The 18,748-nt window shown below is 47.4% G+C and overlaps 1 protein-coding gene across 12 annotated transcripts in view; it reads left to right on the top strand.

Moving 5' to 3' along the window:
* The window catches only part of VPS8 (VPS8 subunit of CORVET complex), a 180,122-nt gene that overhangs the window by 138,970 nt on the left and 22,404 nt on the right, over nt 1-18,748 (top strand). For all 12 annotated transcript variants that reach the window (XM_074189594.1, XM_074189588.1, XM_074189595.1 and 9 more), the window contains 6 exons: nt 162-265; nt 3,089-3,170; nt 3,476-3,558; nt 8,921-9,001; nt 10,298-10,467; nt 11,649-11,814. In XM_074189594.1, coding sequence (XP_074045695.1) covers nt 162-265; nt 3,089-3,170; nt 3,476-3,558; nt 8,921-9,001; nt 10,298-10,467; nt 11,649-11,814 — 686 coding nt within the window. The remainder of the gene's footprint in view (nt 1-161; nt 266-3,088; nt 3,171-3,475; nt 3,559-8,920; nt 9,002-10,297; nt 10,468-11,648; nt 11,815-18,748) is intronic.

Here is an 18,748-nt window from a genome sequence, read left to right as displayed (position 1 = left end):
TATTCTGTGGAACTTCTGTCATTTCTCCTTGCCTCTGCCCATGGGTCCTAGTTCAGAGTTAGCCAATTGCAGAAACCTGAAATTGGGCAGAGAATACAAATTTCGTTTCCTCCAGTCATGTGGAAGGGGAGAGGTTCCATTTTTTTTTTTTTTTGCTCCAGATGCCAGAGAGGCCCTCTCGTTCAAGGACATGGAAGAGATTCTGGTAGAGACGATTGCTCTCTGCCAGAGGAATTCACAGAGCTTAAACCAGCAACAACGAGAGGTAAGAGGATGTGCCAGGCTCTAGGCTTGGTGCAGGCTTTTCAGGTTTGCAAAGAGGAATGAATTCTTTTGCCATTGCCCTCTCAGCCACCTGAGTCTAATTAAATTGGATTTTAATCACTGCTGAGTGTTCCCAGGAGTAAGGAGTGCTTGGCCTCTTTGTTCATGCAGAAGGCTTCACAACCTTTGGGTCGTGTTGAATTGGAAAAGGGAGTCCACTTGCCCTGGGCTGAATTTCTCAGAGTTCCCCATACAGGGAGGACACAGCAATGTCAGCCACCGTCCCCCAGCTCTGATGGAGTGGCTGGAGTTGGAAAAGAGGCCCCAGAAGTGGCTTCAAGGAGTTTGGGGGGCCCTTAGGTCAGGAGGGGCTGCGATAGGTAGCTGACTCCCAGAATCAAAGGGGAAGGCATGAAGTGCCTCTCAAGGTGGGGACATAGGAAGAGATGCAGCTTGGCTAGTGAAGAAGTTGGCGTTTCTACACAAGGCCAGCCTGCTGCAGGCTTTGTGTGAGCCTTCCCACAGCATTTGGGCCCAAGGCCCATGTAGTTGTAAAAAGGGTGCCTAGGGGTCAAACCCCATTTTCTTATTTATTTCTCAGACATTATGTTGAATTATCAATTAGACACTAGCATAAGCCCATCTTCTGCCATAACAATACAGAATGCATGGCCTGCTAAGTTGCTCTGTGACCCTATTTGGGGTTTTCTTGGCAGAGATGCCAGAGGGGTTTGCTATTTCCTTCTTCAGCTCATTTTAAAGATGAGGAAATTGAGGCAAACAGGGTAAAGTGACTAGCCCAGGGTCACACAGCTCATGTGTCTAATGCCAGATTTGAACTCAGAGAGATGAGCTTTCTTCCGGCTGTCTGCAGTGTACCCCCTAGCTGCCCACTGAGCTACTTAGCTATCTCTAAAGACACAGAGAGCTTTGCAGCAGCTAGTAAAGAGGCCACAAATTATCCTCAGATCTTCATTTCAGCACAATTTAGGGATTAAAAGTTTTACAAATAAATGAATGTTCATTGCCCAGGACAGATTCTGATTTGTGAATAACTATTTGGAAAGGTAGATTCATTAAAGAACTGGAAGGAACCCCAAACCTGGGAATGCCAGGAAACAGAAACTTACCAAGTAACCAATTTTTCCACAAACCAAAATCTCCCCTCCCTCCCTACTCCAAAGAGAGGTCTTGCACCCATCCTTGCTGTCTGCTATTTTCTCTTTCACTTTTGTCCATTCTATCATTTCTCATCATCCATGCCTTTTAAACCAGTGAGAATAAACATGTCACTAAAGGCATTTTATTTAATCCTTGTGTTTTCTTTCAAAAATATAATCATGAAGGCCACTACTAATATGTGTTTGACATGCCTCTGTGGGAGAGCAAGTAAATCCAAATTGATCTTCTTTTATTTAGTAAGGTAGTAGATCCAGCCTATTGTATGGCTTGTTAACACAGGAACACTTTTATAAACACTTTTTAAAAATCAAAATGGATTTTTTGATTGACATTTTATTTTATTTTTCCAGTTACATATTATGAAAATTTTTCAACATTCATCCCTTTATAAATTCCACATTTTTCTACTACCTTCCCTCTTCAGTGGAGATCAGAACAGTCTGGTAAAAGTTGTATTATCCATTTGTGTTTAACATATTCCTCCTATATGAAGAATTAGGACTAAGGGAAAAGAAAGAAAACCATGGGATAGGAAGGAAAAATTTTAAAAGAGTAGTTTTCCAAAAAAAAGTAATCATAATATTCATTCAGATTCTATGGTTTTTTTGTTTCTGTTTTTTTTCCTTCTGGATGTGGATATGATTGTCCATAACAGGTCTCCCAGAGTAAAACAGATTTTTAAAACTTCTCTGATAACAAAACATAACTTGAAATGCATTGGAAAGTCCCAACACTTTATCTTCCTCCTGTGTCTTTTCCTGCTTCTCATCCACCTCTGCCCTTTACTCTATTTCATCCACCTACTTCTCTACATCCATCAATCATCTCTCTCTATCATACCTGTGAAGTAGGATTGAGGCAAAAATTGGTAGACTCACTTAACAGATTTGCTTCCTGGTGACTGAGAACTGTCCTCTGAAAACAGTGCATGAGCCGAAGTCAGAATGTTCATCTTGGGCTGTTGAGGCAGCTGTTGGGCCTCCCTTAGCCTGCCATTCTTGTTTTAGTCTGTTAGGAAGAGGAGTAATGTGGCTTGGGTGGGGGGGTTACTTATATAATTTAAAAAAAGAATGAATACCTTGGATTCCAAAACATCAGCAGGTGGACACTGTCATCCCTCTGAACACTCACTGGCCCATCTTTGCATTCTGCATCTTCCTGATGCTTTCCTTTTCTGTACTCTCAGCTTCACTTGCACCAAAGTCTTATAGGAGGAAAGTCTGTAGGATCCTTGTTCCATCATATTTGGGGCTTTTGTTTGGGTTTGAGGTTGTTTCAAAAACAAGAACTCTCACTGTTAGAAACATACCTTCAGTTTTCATCCCAACACCCTTACATATTTTGCCTACTTTCAAGTTATTTAACCTCTATGGGCCTCACTTTATCTTTTCCAAAGAATGAAGGGAATCAGATGGGTGGTTTCTAAAGTCACTTTTAGCTATAGCATCTACAATCTGTGGTTCTTATAAACTATGAGATATCCATGTGTCTATTCTCTAGGTTTATGAAATCCAAAACTAATAAAAACATCTCTAGAACATTGGAATTTGTCTTTGGGTCATTCAGAGTGGAGGAGGCCTGAGGAGACCTGCCCTATATGTAGCATGTGGCTTTACTCTCTCTTATTTGATTTTCATCATAGGCTCTCTGGTTTCCCCTGTTGGAGGCAATGATGGCCCCTCAGAAGCTGTCCAGCTCGTCCACTCCACCTCGACATGCAGACTGTAAGCTAATGGGACCCCATTCTGAAATTTAAATCATCCTTAAGCATTTACTGAGAGTTAGGCACAGTGCCCTCTCTTTTCTGTTTGTTCCCCCCGCCCCCGGTGACCCGTTGGTCATTTGCTTTGAGCCATAATAGTCTTGTGAGTTGTTTGGGCATGTAGCTGGATGTTGTCTCTTTTCACAGCCAACCCTAGAGATGGGCTGACCTCTCTCGGTGTCTCTTCCAGACAAGCGACAAGCTTAGCAGGAAAGCCACCCTTTCTAAAACTAATCATCCGTTCTGTATGGCTCTCTCCTGGCACAGCTCTGAAGTCTCTGACCATGCAGGTGCTGAACAGCATGGCGACCTTCATCGCCCTTCCATCCATCCTGCAAAGAATCCTACAAGTGAGTACTGGGAAACTTGAGAGGCTTCCGTAGCGACTCCCTTAAACACCAACTGGCCAGTGAAGGCCAGTGTCCAGCATTAGATGGAGCCACTGGTGAGCATGTTGTGTGAGTCCTTGACCCAGCCTGGGGCACCAGCAGCTCCCCTCTCATGCATGCTGTAAAATAAGCAGTGCTCTTTAGTGTGGTTTTTCCCACTGGAGGATGTACTTTTATTTCCTTAAAAAAAACTATTAAAACACGTAAGTATAACTATGGGTTGATAGCTAATTAGTCTGCTTAAAAGGATGTTGTTTGGAGGTAAGAATAAGAATAGTCTGGTATCTCAGAAGGCAGAGGAGAAGAGACCCCCCCCCCCGGAAGAAAGAAGTGGTTAGGGTCAAGTACACACACACACACACACACACACACACACACACACACACACACACACACACAGAATTTTAAGGGCTTTGAAATTTAACAAGAAGGAAGTTGTCAGGAGATTTTGAGCAATTGTACTAAGTCAAGGATAGGTAAAGGAGATAGAAACATCCTTGGAGCAATATGAGTAGAGTGGTGGAGTAGAAGGTAAGGTGGGATTTTCTACCCCTGCTCAATTTGAACCTCTGTGGAGGCAGGAGGCCAGATGCTTCTGAGTTGGGAGAGACTGAAGGCCATGGAGGAGACATATTTGAGAAAATGCCTTCCCTCAGGGGTCCAGAAGAGGCAGGATTAGGGTTTAACATAGATGAGAAGGTCAGAGAGGCAAGAAAAGAGCAAAGAGGATAGAGGCAGAGAGAGGCTCAATAGTGGGGAGTGGGGGGCGGGGGGGATGCAGGAGTAGCTTAGGATGTCCCCCATGGTGGATGGGAAGCAGGGCTGGAGACTTGAGAGACAAGAGACTGTCTTGGCTGCCTCAGTGGGGCTAGACATTCGACAGGAGAGGACATCCTGAGCCTCCAGGCAGCAGTGGAGGGGGATCACATGAATTTGAAGCTGACCAAAGGGATACAAAGTTCTGTGTGTCCACCTGGGGGGGGGGGTCTATATAGTATGGCAGCAGTGAACTGAGTGGGCAGACTTGAGGACTGGTACAGCAGGAGTCTGCAACATTAGTGGGCCCCGCTTAAGTGGGGGAGTCACTGGACTGGACCTGACACAGAGTGGTGAAGGAGCCAAAGAGTAGGGCTTGGGAACATGGAAAAGAGAAGGAAATAAGAGCAGCTTTGGGTGAGATGTTAATGGGATGGGGCAGGGAGTGGGGAGTGAGGAAGCAAGCACTGTCCAATGAGGTGAGTACAGGGGCTTTATGCACCTCCACTGAGGCATTGAATGCAAGAGAGATGAAGGGGTCAAGGGACAGAGAGGGAGCAAGTGAGTAAGAGTAGAAATGATGTCTGGGTGAGGGTTGAGATGGGCCTTGGGGCTAGACAACGGCAGTGACAGAATTAGGGGTTAGTGCTTCCATCTGGAAATGGGCCTGCCTAATAGGAAGGCCCCCTCCCTCTGCAGCCCCAGGCAAGTGGAAGAGAGGCTGGCCTGGCCAAATGGGCAGAAGGAACAGGGGAGATGCTGGGAAGGAGCAAGATAACCATGGGGTCCCTGTTGGCAGAGAGGTTGTAGGGGGTGGAGTGGGGGGGGACAGGGGAAAGGAAAGGGAGAACAAGCCTCATGAAGGGATAGGGAGCTTCAGTTTGGGTGGACATAGGTTCAAAGAGAAGTGGGGTTTGAGGGCAGGGAGCTGGCAGGAGAAGACAAGGATTGAGACCAGGCCTTGAGTGGGAGTCACAGACCAGGGGGCAGGGAGGTGCCTGGTGTCCCAGGAGGACACTCTACACTGGGAGTCAGAGGCTTCTGTCTTCTCTCTCCTACCTAATATTGATTTCAGTGGGGCTCTCTGCTGCAATGCCTCAGATGCCTCCCAGGGGAAGAGGGAGATTGGGGGGGGGGGGGGCTCAAGGACTACTCTCCTTCCTCACTTGCCATTGAGATAAGCCAGGCTGCCACCGAAAGATGTTCAGCTTGATCTGGGGCTCTGTGTCGATGGAATCATCTTTCTCTTAACCATTTTCATTTCCTGCTTTTGCAAACGTTCAGATTCCAATAAAAATCCTTCCCTGCCTTGGGAAAGCTGTGGGAGGGAAGAGGCCAAATGCATAAGCAACAGAAAAACCCTCTTTGGGCTTTTCTTGGCAGTTAGTGGAAAGGTTGGCCATTTCCTTCTTCAGTTCATTTGACAGATAAGGAGACTGAGGCAAACAGGGTGAAGTGACCTACCCAGGGTTACACAGCTAGGAAGTGTCTGAAGTCTAACTTGAACTCGGGTCTCTCTGACTCCAGACCCTATCCACTGAGCCAGCCCCCTGCCTTTCTGTCTGTGTTTGGTGGAGGGTCCTTTGCAATGTTGACCGTCCTGCCCTAGAGAACCTCAGCAGACTCCTCCTGCTCAAAATTCTCTCTGGGCAAGAAGTGAGCACCCACTGAGCCAGAAGCCTGGTGCATTCTGCTGCCATCCATCTATAATTTACACATTGTCCCAGCAGGAGGCACTTTTCCTGATGTTGCCTTTCAATTATGTATACTGAAGTAGATTGTCCTGACAAATATAGAAATGACCTACAAAGACAGCTCTCCGGCTCCCCGGCTCCCCAAGTTAACCTTTGAAGTTCTCTCTTTTCTGTAGTCCCCAGATTGCCCAAGTTGTTCTGTGCTAGGTAGAGGAAGACATGTTGGTTTGATGTTTCGAGGCTTCTCAGATTCTGTGTTAATTGTTGATGTTCTGCCAAAAGACCAGATTTATTTGTAAAGGCATTAATTGGACAGATAAAAGCACACTGGGTTCCCAATCATCTAACCGAGGGCTTCTTCAAAGTGAGTGCCATGGCTTGACCCTGAGAAGATGGGTCATGTCTGATTCTGCTTTTGGGAACCAGTTGAAGGTTTGTCTCCAAACCCCCATCCCTGCCCTCCTCCCTTCAACTCCCCCCATCCAGCCACATCCTCCTTTGCTTCCCACTTCTCTTCTGAGCCCTGAACCAGCCAGCCAAGACAGTTAGAAGTTGTCGATGCTCAGATGCCATTATGGAAAAATGTCACCACTTCAGGGAGGGTCCCAAAGAGGAGGTGGCCCCTGAACCTTGGAGAGAGGCAAAGATGAGCACCATGAAGTCCAATACACATTGGACCTAGGTCACAGGCTCCTGATATTGTCCTGTGTCTCAGCCCTAGGAGGAAGGAGCAAAGAAGTCTGTGTACAAACCATGGAAGCTCCAGAGGGTGAGGGCCTAGGAACCAAAACCTAGCACATTGCCTTACCAAAGTCATTGTGACCCTGGGCAAGTCACTTCACTCTGCCTCAGAAGGAAATGGCAAACCCCTCTAGGATCTGTGCCAAGAAAACCCCAAATGGGGTCTCAAAGAGTAGGACATGAAAGAAAGAAAAAGAACAAAATAAACAAAAGTCAGTGTGAACCAGGTGCCTAGGCACATACTAGTAGAAAATTGTTTGAATTGAATAGATCCAAACTGCGAGCTAAAGAGGACCCAAAACATCCAGGGATTCTGTGTTAGAAAAACCCTGGGGTTGGCACCAGGGATCTGACTCTTGGCCACCTCCAGCCTCTCCAGCTTCTCCTCTTTCTGGCCTGAGACCCAGCAAGGTGGTCAGCTATTGAATCCTAAGGCCTGAGCTCCAGTCCTCAAGGACTTGGGGGAAGCCATTGATCCTCTATGGCCCTTGGTAAAATGGGGAGCTTGGATTAAAGGACCTCAAAGGTCCCTCCTGCATCTAGACTCTAGGACTTGGTAGTTTTGTCTAATACTTGAATGCCACCAAGATGCATTCCCTGCTCTGTGGATCTTAGAATCTCCTGGGGATCTGGGCCTAGTAACTGTCAGAGCCCGTCCAATATGGAAGCATTCCATGGGATGGGGTCTTGTTTGGATGGAGGAGGAGAATCTGGAAGAAACAGAAACCAGGAACTGACATGGGGGGTGGGTTGGAGGTAGGGGAAGCTGATGCTGAATTGGGAGAATGAAGGAGACAGTGGCTGAAACACAAAGTGAAGGTGAAGGGAAGGGACCTGCAAATGAAAAACTAAAAGAAAGAATAAATTACTATTTTTTCATTTTTTTATCACATGCAAAGATAGTTTCCAACATTCATCCACTTGCAAGTTTATGAGTTCCACATTTTTCTACCAATCTCCCTTCCCTCCCCCTTCCCCATGGCAGCCAATAATCTTGTAAAGTTGAGCATGTTCAATCATGTTTAACGTATTTCCTTATTAGTCATGCTGTGAAAGAAGAATTAGAACAGGGGGAAACCATGAGAAAAAAAAAGAAAAAACAAATTTTAAAAAAATGAATAGTTTTTTTTTGCTCTTTACTGTCTCCATATTTTTTTGCGATGTGGACATTTTCCACAACAGGTCTCAGGGTTGCCCTTGATCATTGAACAGCTGAGAGCATCCACATCCATCAAGGTTGATCAACCTTCAGCCACTCCCCAGTTGATGGCATCCCCTCCATTTCCAATTCTTTGCTGCTAAAAAAGAGCAACTATAAATATTCTTGTTTATGTGGGTCTTTCCCCCTTTTTTATGCTCTTTGGGATGCAGACCTGATTGTTTTTTCTTGGTCATCTTAGCCAATCTGATGCATTTCTCTAATCAACAATGATTTGGAGCATTTCTTCATTCGGATCCTTTGGTTTTTGTTTTGTTTTCCTTTGAATGTGGATGGCATTGTCCATAATAGGTCTCTCCTAGGGTTGTCCTAGCTCTCTGAACTGCAAGAGGAGCTGCACCATGATCTCACAATGTTGTTAATGTATACAAGGTCCTCTTGGTTCTGCTCCCTTTGCTCAGCATCAGTTCATGTAAATCTTTCCATGCTTCTCTAGAGTCCAACCAAATATGGTTTCTTATAGAACATTAGAAATCCATACTATTCATATACCATAACTTGTTCAGCCATTCCCCGACTAATGGTCATCTCAACTTCCAACTCCTTGCTACTTCAAAAAGAACTGCTGTAATCTTTGAATATGTGAGATTTTCCCCATTTTTTGTTATTTCTTCCCAATAACAGGCCTAGGATTGGTATTGCAGAGTCAAAAAATGATCAGTTTTATTACTTTTTGGCCTCCATTCCAGATGACAAAATATTTTTAAATAGCATCAAAAACCCCCAACCAGACAGGTTATAACGGGGGGGGGGGGATCCCATTTATGACTTACAAAAATCCAGTGGGAAGGGATGGATGAACAAGAGAATACTCGACATCATGTTCCTTCTCTCTCTTAGAAAGGAACTTTCCTAAAATATCGAAAATGTGCAGACTAACTTGGCTTCTTTCTTCTGGATATTTTTTATGCAGGATCCAGTTTATGGAAGAGGCAAACTTGGTGAGATCCAAGGACTTATCCTGGGAATGTTGGATACCTTTAACTATGAACAAGTAAAGTGACATGTTTCTGTGTGTCTGAGTTGATCCAATGCTCAGTGGATTGGCTTTTGGGGGGTACAGATTTGTTGTAGGGAATTTATGGCATAGAATGAAAATGAGTGGAGAGGAGGGGAGTCCCCATTAAGCTTTCTGGTTTTTGTTTTCATATTGTATGAAAAAATAACCAATCACAAAGTTAATAAATTATGCTGACTTTGCAATATCTCTGGTAAGCAGGGTGCCCAGCACCTACTAAAAACTTGCTGATTGGTTTATAGTTTAAAAGCAGTAGAAAAGATGAGTAACATACCTACGTTTAAAAATTCATAATTAAATCTTCTCAAAAACTAAAGACAGACTGAGTCAGCATTCTGGAAGGTCAATGAACACTGATTCTGATCATTGCAGTAGCCCCTAATCTGGCTTTGCCACGATAGGTCAACTTCTCAGGAAGTTCTAGACTGGGCGGTTCTGCCCTGAAGTAAAGAGCCTTTTTTGGGGGATTGTATCCAAGACTTTGCTAACACTCTTTGGCAACGATCTGTGCCTTGGGAAGTTTGGTGAGCAATGATGGTGGGGCTGCGGGCACCCTGTTCACCTCAAATCTGAAACAGAGAAGTCCTAGGCTCACTCATTGGTGATCCTGGGCTCCTTGACCTTGAACCCACCCCTCTGTGACCTAATCTACTGCTTGGACACATTGCTTTGCCTCTTAGGGACCACTCTCTAAGCCCCTGAGCTGCCAAGTGGGCCTTAGTGGAGTGAGTTTCCTCCCTGGAAGTACTTTACGTCAATGAAATTACAAGTTGGTATTCCCCCCCCAAAAGAAATTAAGCCTTCAGTTCCCTCATTTGTTGTCCAATCATTTATCTGACCTTACTTTCTAGGCAAAGATACTGGAGGGGTTCACCATTTCCTCCTCCAGCTCATTTTTCAGATGAGGGAAGTGAGGCAATTGGGCTGAAGTTTGCCAGTCCACAGGCTTGAAGTATCTGAAGCCAGACTTGAGTTTGGAAGAGCGGTCTTCCTGATACTGGGCTATTTTAGTAAAGTGATGAAACCAGACCTACTTGCCATTGCTGAAGCCTGGAGGCCCCCCAGGGCTGAAGGAGAGGCTGGGGCCCACCTGCCATCTTCTCCCTGTACCCCTGGCCCCTTCTGGCTTCCTTTCAGTGATGGGCTGTTTGATCTTTTTATAAGTTGAGGAAATTCCCAGGGTTTGAAAGTAAGGAGCAGTTGCCATCCCTTGTTTTCTCCGTTTTATTTTACTGACCCCATTTAGCACATTCTCCTTCTTGTCCTTCCCAGACACTCCTAGAAACAACCACCAGCCTCCTGAACCATGACCTCCACTGGTCACTCTGCAATCTGAGGGCCTCAGTCACCAGGGGGTTGAACCCTAAGCAGGATTATTGTTGCATCTGCCTGCAGCAGTACCGGAGGCGCCAGGAGGTGGCTGATGACATTGTCGTTTTCAGGTATATCCAGGGTCTCCCCAGCCACTGCCCCCCCCACCCCCAACAAGCAGTCTGATCCTGGAGGTTCCCACAGCCAAGGAGCAGCAGTGGAATGATGGAGAGGGCTCCTCTCCTTGGATCCACAGAACCTGGCAGAGGGGCTGTTGGTAACAGATGGTAGGGACTTGCCCACAGTCACGCAGTGAGAGTGTCCTGGCCCCATGTCTGGCACTCAAGCCTCAGATCCAGAAATAGGGAAACAGGCCCACGAACCCACAGCCTCAGAGGGGGTTCTTCTTGGGCAACAGTCTTTGAGGTGGGAGAGTCCCAGAAAGAGTTACTGCTGCTGGGGCCTGTGCTTTTCAGTAGATATTTTATTTTTCCAGTTACACATTATGAAAGCTTTTCAACCTTCATCCACTTGCATATTTATAAGTTCTGCAGTTTTCTTTCCCCCTCCCCTCAGTGGTAAGCAGTCTAATGAACATTGTACTTGTATATTAGTGTTTAACATGTTTCCACATTAATCATTTTCTGTAAGAGGAATTAGAACTAAGAGAAAAGAAAGGAAACACTGGCATAGGAAGGACAAACAGAAGGGAAATTTTTTAAAACTGAACATAATATTCATTCAGATTCTGTGGTTTTTTTGGCTTGGTTTGGTTTGGAGATGGTGCCGTCCATAGCAGGACTCCCAGGGTTGGCCCAGCTCTCTGAACCACTGGGAGGACCACATCCTCAAGGGTGATTAACGTTCAGTGTTGTGCTAATGTGGACAATGGTATCTTGGTTCTGCCTCAGTTCCTGTAATTCATCCCATGCTTCTCTAGAGTCCAATCATTCATAGTTCCTTAGAGGACAACAGGACTCCATAGCATTTATCTACCATAGCTATCTTTCTCCAACTGATGGGCATACCCCCAATTTCCAGTTTTGGGGGGCCCTGCTTTTCCTCACAGTTGTCTGGGATTCTTTCAGACTCATCCCATTTTTACATAACTCCAGGGGTGAACTCCCTCCCCATCCCCCTCAGTCCTGCCCAGGAGTTCTTCCTTCCTTCATCACGATGGGCCTTGAGCTCATTGGGAGATTGTTTTCTGGACAGCAGCTGGGGAGAAGCGGGCAGGGCAGCACCCTCTGAGTGGGGCTCCCTGACCATCCAGGGCATCCACAGCAGCTGATCAGGGGCCTTCATCTTACAGCTGTGGTCACCTCTACCACTCCTTGTGTCTGCTGAACAAAGAATGTGCTGTGGGAACAGGGAGCCAGGCCAGGTGGACCTGCTACCGCTGCAGCTCAAGCAACAAGATCGGGAAGCTCAGTGAAAATGCATCAGAAATGAAAAAAGGACAGCTCGCCCAGGCCCAGGTAAGAGCCCTGTTGACCATAGGGGCGGGGGGGGGGGGACAGCCTCCCTGGGCAAGCCTCACTTGACCCCCGATGATGCTGAGGTCTGAAGAGACCAAAGGAGCAGAGACCTAGAGGTCTTCAAGATCATCAAGTCCAGCTCCTTTTGACAGATGGGGAAACTAAGGCCCAGAGGGGAAATGACTGGTTAAGGACCACTCAGGATTTGACTCAAGGTCCTGTTCTAACCCCCTTTTTTTATTTTTTGGCTTTTACAAGGCAATGGGGTAAAGTGACTTGTCCAAGGACACACAACTAGGTAATTTATTAAGTGTCTGAATCTGGATTTGAACTCAGGTCCTCCTGACTCCAGGGCCAGTGCTTTATCCACTGTGCCACCTAGCTTCCCCTCTGACCCACTCTTAATTCTTGGATTTTGCCTCCTCAAGGACCTCAGCTCCTCCAGCCTCTCTCTGTCCTCAGAGGGCATAGGGCAGTACCATGTGCCCAGGTGTGACAGCCCTGGCCTGTCCTCAGTGAGCACTCGATCTGGTTGGGAAGCACTGCCAGACCATCCCAGAGTGGGGCTTTGGCTTGTCCAGGGTCACCCAGCTGCTCCTGCCCACCCACTCCTTCCTGAGAGGACCCCTCTGGTTGTGGGCAGCCAGGCAGGCATCAGTCACCTGGGGTCACCATCCTTGGCACCATACACATTTCCTCTGCAAGTTAAAGCCCCAAGTGCATCTTCATCTCCTCATCTGGCTTTGCTCCTGCCCCTCCTCTGCCCCCTCACCACTCTCTTTCTTGAACCTGGCTGGCTCACCAAGCTTCCCCTCAGCCTCAAGGTCTGGACTCCTCGGGCCGGCCCATGTAGCAGTGAAGGGTTCCACCTAGCTAGGGGCCAGAGGCAGTGGAAAAGGCCCCCCTCCACACAGACGGCCACCAGCTCTGCTGTCAGCTCTTCTGGGATTCAAACTCTGGGCCTGGTTCCAGGATTCAGAAACTACAAGGAAGGCACTTTGCTCTCAAGGAGCTCCTCTTCTCTCAGAGCCTGAAGTGTAATATAGGAAAAGTATCCCCTTCCCTTGGGGCCTTCTCTGGGCCTCACCTCTACCTGTTTGACCAGCTGACAGCCAATAGTGATCTCTTCCTGGTCCAAGCCAGGTAGAGTGGGCACAGAAGGACAGGAGGCCACAGAAGAAGCCACCAGGGCCCCTCCAGCAGGACTGATGGGGATCCAGGGCCAATACAGACCAGTCCAGGTGTTCCCCCCCCCCCAGCCCCCTATCTCCACAGAACCAGCCCTCAGCCCTGTGGGGTGCACCATCGATTCAGCTGGAAGGTCTCCTTTCATTGGTGGTCTTTCTCTCTGCACCCTGCCAGGCCTGCCAAGGTTGGCATACTCACACAGGGGCAGTCACGGAATCACCCATTGAGGCCTGGGCAAGACCTGCCAGGTCATCTGGTCAACCACACCATCGCTTGTCGATCCAACCCCTCCCCCTCCCCAGAGGATGTGACCCACCCAAGGTCACCCCTCCAGGAAGTGATAGAACTGGAACCAGAACAGCAAGCAACAATGCCAAGCTGACCTTCGACCTTCAGTCACGTGCAAATTCTTAAGAGCAACGAGAACTGACTGAATGTGTTCTCTACAGGATTTCCCTGGATCCTCTCCTCCCCAGTGAAGTGTGTTCTCCTTATCACAAAGAATAGCCAATTGCCGTCCTTTTGGGCATTAACTTGAAGAAGAAATCCATCTCTGTACAATAAAAATAAAATAAACAAATTGATCACACAGAGGCACACACCCATGTCCACGCAGAAGCATCATCACACACCAGATGCGCCCACGCTGTTCATCTCTCTGTGATTTGGCAGAGAAAGTAATGGAGCCTAGCATCTCAGTCAAAAATGGTGAACTTCTCTGATGAGGGAGCTGCGCCAGAGCCCAGATGACCTCTAAGCCCCTTCTAGCAAGAAACAAAGACGTTGGGCAGCATCTGGCAGACCTGCTCTGATCAAAAGCAAGCTCGCCAGCCCAAGCCCCAGGCCATCGTGCCCCCTCCCCCAAAGTCAGTGGGCAGCTCTGGGCAGCAGCAGGAAGGGAATGAAGGAGAGAGAAATTAAGGGAGGGGCTTTCCCTCCCTGGTAGAGAAAGTTGATTTGGTTTGCCCATTTTTGCCCTAGGTTTTCCAACTGAAAAAAAAGTCACATTTTTCTTAGTGGATATATTTTGAAAATCTTATTCACTGGGAATGATTTAGCTCCTCTAAGTAATTATTTATTCAGTAGATGATGTTTTATTTATGATCACCAGTCATCATTTTCTGTTAACGATCCATAGTACATTGCTTGTTTGTTTGTTTGTTTGTTTGTTTTATGTCCTGTTCTGACTAATTTATGGTTTTATTTTATGTTTATGTAGCCAAGTTGGAAGCTGGTGCAGGGCCTGTTTGGGGGGACCTTTATGCTTTAAAAATAGATATTTCCCATTATAAATACATTAGCTGAGACGTTAAATGGTAAGAAGGGAGGTTTCACTGCCTAGAAGCAGCAAAATTTCTTTTTCAAAAATTCAGAGCAGCAGAAGATTAATGCACTTTCAATCAGATCTGACTTCGGACTCAGAAGAGCTGGGAGGTGAACACCAGGAGGTGAGCCTTGGGAACAATATCACTGCACCAAGATGGAAACGCCTGTTACAGATGGGCTGGGGATCAGGGATGAGGCAGATGGAGGGCACCCTGCCCACCCCTCCCACCCCACCTGGAGCCTCATCCTGCCAGTGGGAGGAAGTCACAAACCCATCCTACACTCTGCACTCAACATCAAGCAGACTGGATGGAGGTCCCCAGTTAATTCACTTGGACCCGATAAGACGGCCAGGTGGATGTGGAACTGTCCTTGCCTCGGATTCCCCAGCTGAATGCTGGTTCTCGCCTATAATTATGATTCTTTATCAGAGTCTGCTTAGACAGTGAGGGAAACAAAAGCTGGACAGACGGAATGCCTTTGGGAATGATGCCAGCAAGCATGGTGGAAAGACCCTGAGCTTGGGGTTCAAATCCTGCTGCTGACACTTGCTCTCTTTGGGGAGGAGATATGAAAGCTGTCTGTAAAAGGAAGGGGTTGTGGCGGGGATGACGCTGAAGTCCCTTTCACCCTAGGAATCTTGAAATGACCCAAAGGCTTGGTGGTCCCACAGGGTTCCACCTTGGTTCCTGATGACCACTGCTAACCAGGGCTACTGCCCCTGTTCACAGGGGCCAGAGGGGCCAGAGGCCTTCTGGCTATGGCTGATGCACAGATTTGTTTGATTACACTTATTTGATCTAAGGATTTGTTTTTCATTTTCTCCCCCATGAGGAAGAGGGAGAGAAATAGATTTTGGTGGATGGAATTCATTTTTTGAATGATCTCAAGCTTCTCTCAGCAACAAGGGTCCATCTTCTTAACACAGCTCCTCTTTTGATGACTTTGTATGATGATGAGTCATGGAATCTCACAGTCTCTGTGAAATTAAATTGGAATATCAACTGAAGACCCCTGGAAAAGCTCATGGTGGGCAGAGTAAGCAGGCCATGACAGCTTAGCAGCCAGGAGCCCCGCAGAAGTAGCCACAGAAAGGATCTGGACCAGAGCTGGACAGGCAGAAAGTGGCCCCATTATATCCCAGATGCCATGTGCAGATATAAGAGAGGCAAAAACCAGCCCCTTCCCCAAGTTGCTTACAATCTAATAGGGGAAACAATGTGCAAATATAGGTAGAAACAGGTTATGTTTAAGATAAATAGGAAATGCTGGACAGATCCCTGTGAGGATCCTTGACATGGCCTTTGTAAAGTGATTAGCTCACACACCCTGAGTGCTCCAGCTTCTAACTCCCATTCTTATCTAGATTATCCGGAGGAATTCCAGGAAGTGAAAGTAGGGCTTTTAGGAGGAAAGCCCTGGCACCTCTGGCTGCTGGCCTCTCCAGACAATGGCTCTCTCTGGATGATCTGGGACCTTCATTGTCCAGCTTCACACCCATCTCTAGGTTCATCGGGGTGAAAGGTCTGCAGACTTGATCATACGTTCATCATACTTGATCCATTTGGGTGGGAGCCTGCCAGGAGACATGGACCTCTACTAATAAGCTCCCTCAACCATTCGGAGACACTTGGTCCTCAGGAACAGTCTGGGCAACAGCCGTTTGAGGCCCAGGTTCCAGACAGTGTTCTAAGAAATAAACCATGATCTTGATGCTTAAAATTCCACAGATTAAATAGATGTCATTCAACTGAATGTGCTAAATTTGAATTTTAACCAAAGCACCCAGGAAGATGACCAGGAGCATTGGAAGCACTCTTGTCTGAGGGACCTTGGACAAGTCATTTCCCCCTCAGTAAGACCTAGAGATGAGTTCAGGTGAGCTCCCTCATCTTTACTCTTGTATGTATAAAACATTTCTAGATAGAAAACCACACCCTACCTTTCCAATAGACCCCTTCTCCTGGGGAGGCAGGGACCTAAAAGGTAGAATACATACACATTCCCATTAGGGACCTGTTGACCAGATGGATGTGGCTGCACTGCCTCTTGGGCTTGCTCTTCTACAACCCAGGATGTCCCTGTATGAGGTAGGCCTTTCTAGACTCCTCCCCACCCCCAGCCCCTACATACTGGCTCTCTCCCTTCGGAGTTTCGTTGGTAGGACCGAGCATGTGCTTGGTCTTCTCCATGTGCCTGTTCTACTCCCCAGAAACTTTGTCTTCCTCTCCATCCCCAGGGACTGGTGCTTCATATCCACTTAATAAACGTTTGTTGAAATGGATTGGATTGAATTGATATTGAGACCATAATAGGAGTTCTTGGTTGATGTGGAAACATGGGTCATTTTATTCAGCAGTAGCAAGTGAAACCTAAAACTGAGACTGCAGCTTCCCAAAGTATCTGTCACCTTGTCCTGGATGGAAGTCCAGAGGGGAGAGGGCTTCCCGCCAGATGGGAGGATGTCCGGCGGCAACAGAAGACTGAAGACTTCAGAGTCCACAAGAGCCCATCTCCCCAGGACCAGATGAGAAGCCCAAAGTGTGATGGCCCCTGCTGCCCTCCCTCACTGGACCTGCTCTTCTTCACAGAAGAATAATTCATCCTTCCTGAGCACATTCAGTGAAGTGGAAGTGGAGGAGAATGGGGCCAAACGGCAATTAGGAGATGTCAGAGGGATCCCCAGCCACCCCATCACACACAGCCTCACTTAGGAAAAGAAATGTCAGTGCTCTTCTGGAGGGCTCCATGGCCACACATCCAGAGCTTCCCTGCAACTGAAGGATTAAGAATTGGGGGAAGCAGATGGAGAGAGGCATGTATGGGATAGCCCAGCCCTGGGGAAGCACTCGCCTTCTAGGCACTGCCAGGGTGGGGAATGGACCACCTCCTTTGCAGGGGTTTGTAGGGTTAATGTGATAATTGTCAGAGTTGGAGCAGCTCCTGGGGAGGAGCCCACTGGGGGTGTGGGGGGCCAAAGGTTGGATTCCCTGGGATAGGAGCCCTTCAGTGCTGAATCTGCAGCTGCAAACAAAGACCTTGGTCACTGGAACTGCTGCCAAACCATTTTCCTTCCCTTCTCCCATCCTGGATTTGTAAGATTTATCTTTTTAATTTAAATGCCAGATGTTTATATTTATCTCTGTGAAATTTCTGGTCTTTTAATCCGAGCCCAGCACTGTAGCTTGACAAGGTCATTTTTAATCCTGATTGCAGCCAACATTTGTTAGGCCCCAGCTCCTCACCAGCCCTGGAATGACAGAGAAAGAACCCTGCTGGTCCCTGTCAACCAAGAGCTTCCATTCTCCCGGAGGGGCAAGCAGATCTAGGGCACAGGGAATGAGAGGGAGGGGGCTGGGCAGCCTTGCAGGGAGCAAGGCTCAACCAGGAGGCCCAGAGGCAAGGAAGAGACACGTGCCAGCTGTCTGGGGCAAGAGGGCTTGGCAGAAAGACTGTCAACCAGTAGGCTCATGCTGCCTGGATTGGGTTGATGATGATAGCCCCCCTACCCCACAGCTCTGTGAGGCAGGAGTTAGTGTTATGTCCACTTTACAGATGAGAAAACCAAGGATAAAGGGCTAATTAGAGCCTGAGAGAGGATTTACACTCTGGCCAGCCTTCCCACTGAGCAGCAATTTGACTTTATCCTCTGGACAAAGGGGGCCACTGAAGATCTTTGAGCTTGGGTTGGGGGGGGGGGGCATATTTGTTTTAGAAATACCAGGTCAGCAGCTGTGGAAGGCAGAACAGAGAGGGGCCTGGCTAGAGGGGGAGGCCAGTTAGGAGGTGATCATGGGAGATGCAGAATGGGGAGCAGCAATAGAACTCATCTTTTGTCCTGGGTGACATTCATTTTTCCTTTCAGTGCAGCCTTCTCTGAAAACTTGGTGAGCATCTTCCAGACTCCTCTGGCTGTCCATTAAAAAGTTATGTTGGGGCAGCTAGGTGGTACAGTGAGTACATAGAGCACTGGCTCTGGAGTCAGGAGGACCTGAGTTCAAATCGGGCCTCAGACACTTAATAATTACCTAGCTGTGTGACCTTGGGCAAGTCGCTTAACCACATTGCCTTGCCAAAAAAAAATTATGTGAAGAAAATTAGTCTGGAGGAAGAGAAGAAGAAACATCCCCCCTTCCTTCCTTTGGGCAACTAGAGGGTCAGGGACCATATATTCTGTACAAGGGTGGATGTCCTCTTTGGCAACACTGCTTTTGCCAGTCTGTTTGTCTTTATAAGGAATAGGAGGAAATTTGTTAAAACAGAAGTCAGCAGCAAAACCACCCCATGTGGAGACCACTGTCCTTTCTGCAGGTCTTAGCAGACCTGTTTCACCCCCAGTTCCTTCACTGAAATCCTTCTGGGTCTAATACTCCTAGGTTTCCTCCTCTGCCAGGGTCTCAGTCTTGTCCAGCTCTGTGGG

Source organism: Macrotis lagotis, chromosome 5 (assembly GCF_037893015.1).
Source record: "Macrotis lagotis isolate mMagLag1 chromosome 5, bilby.v1.9.chrom.fasta, whole genome shotgun sequence".
Classification (NCBI taxonomy): Eukaryota; Metazoa; Chordata; class Mammalia; order Peramelemorphia; family Peramelidae; genus Macrotis; species Macrotis lagotis.
Note: the sequence above shows the minus strand (reverse complement) of the source record. Positions and strands in the feature narration are given on the sequence as shown.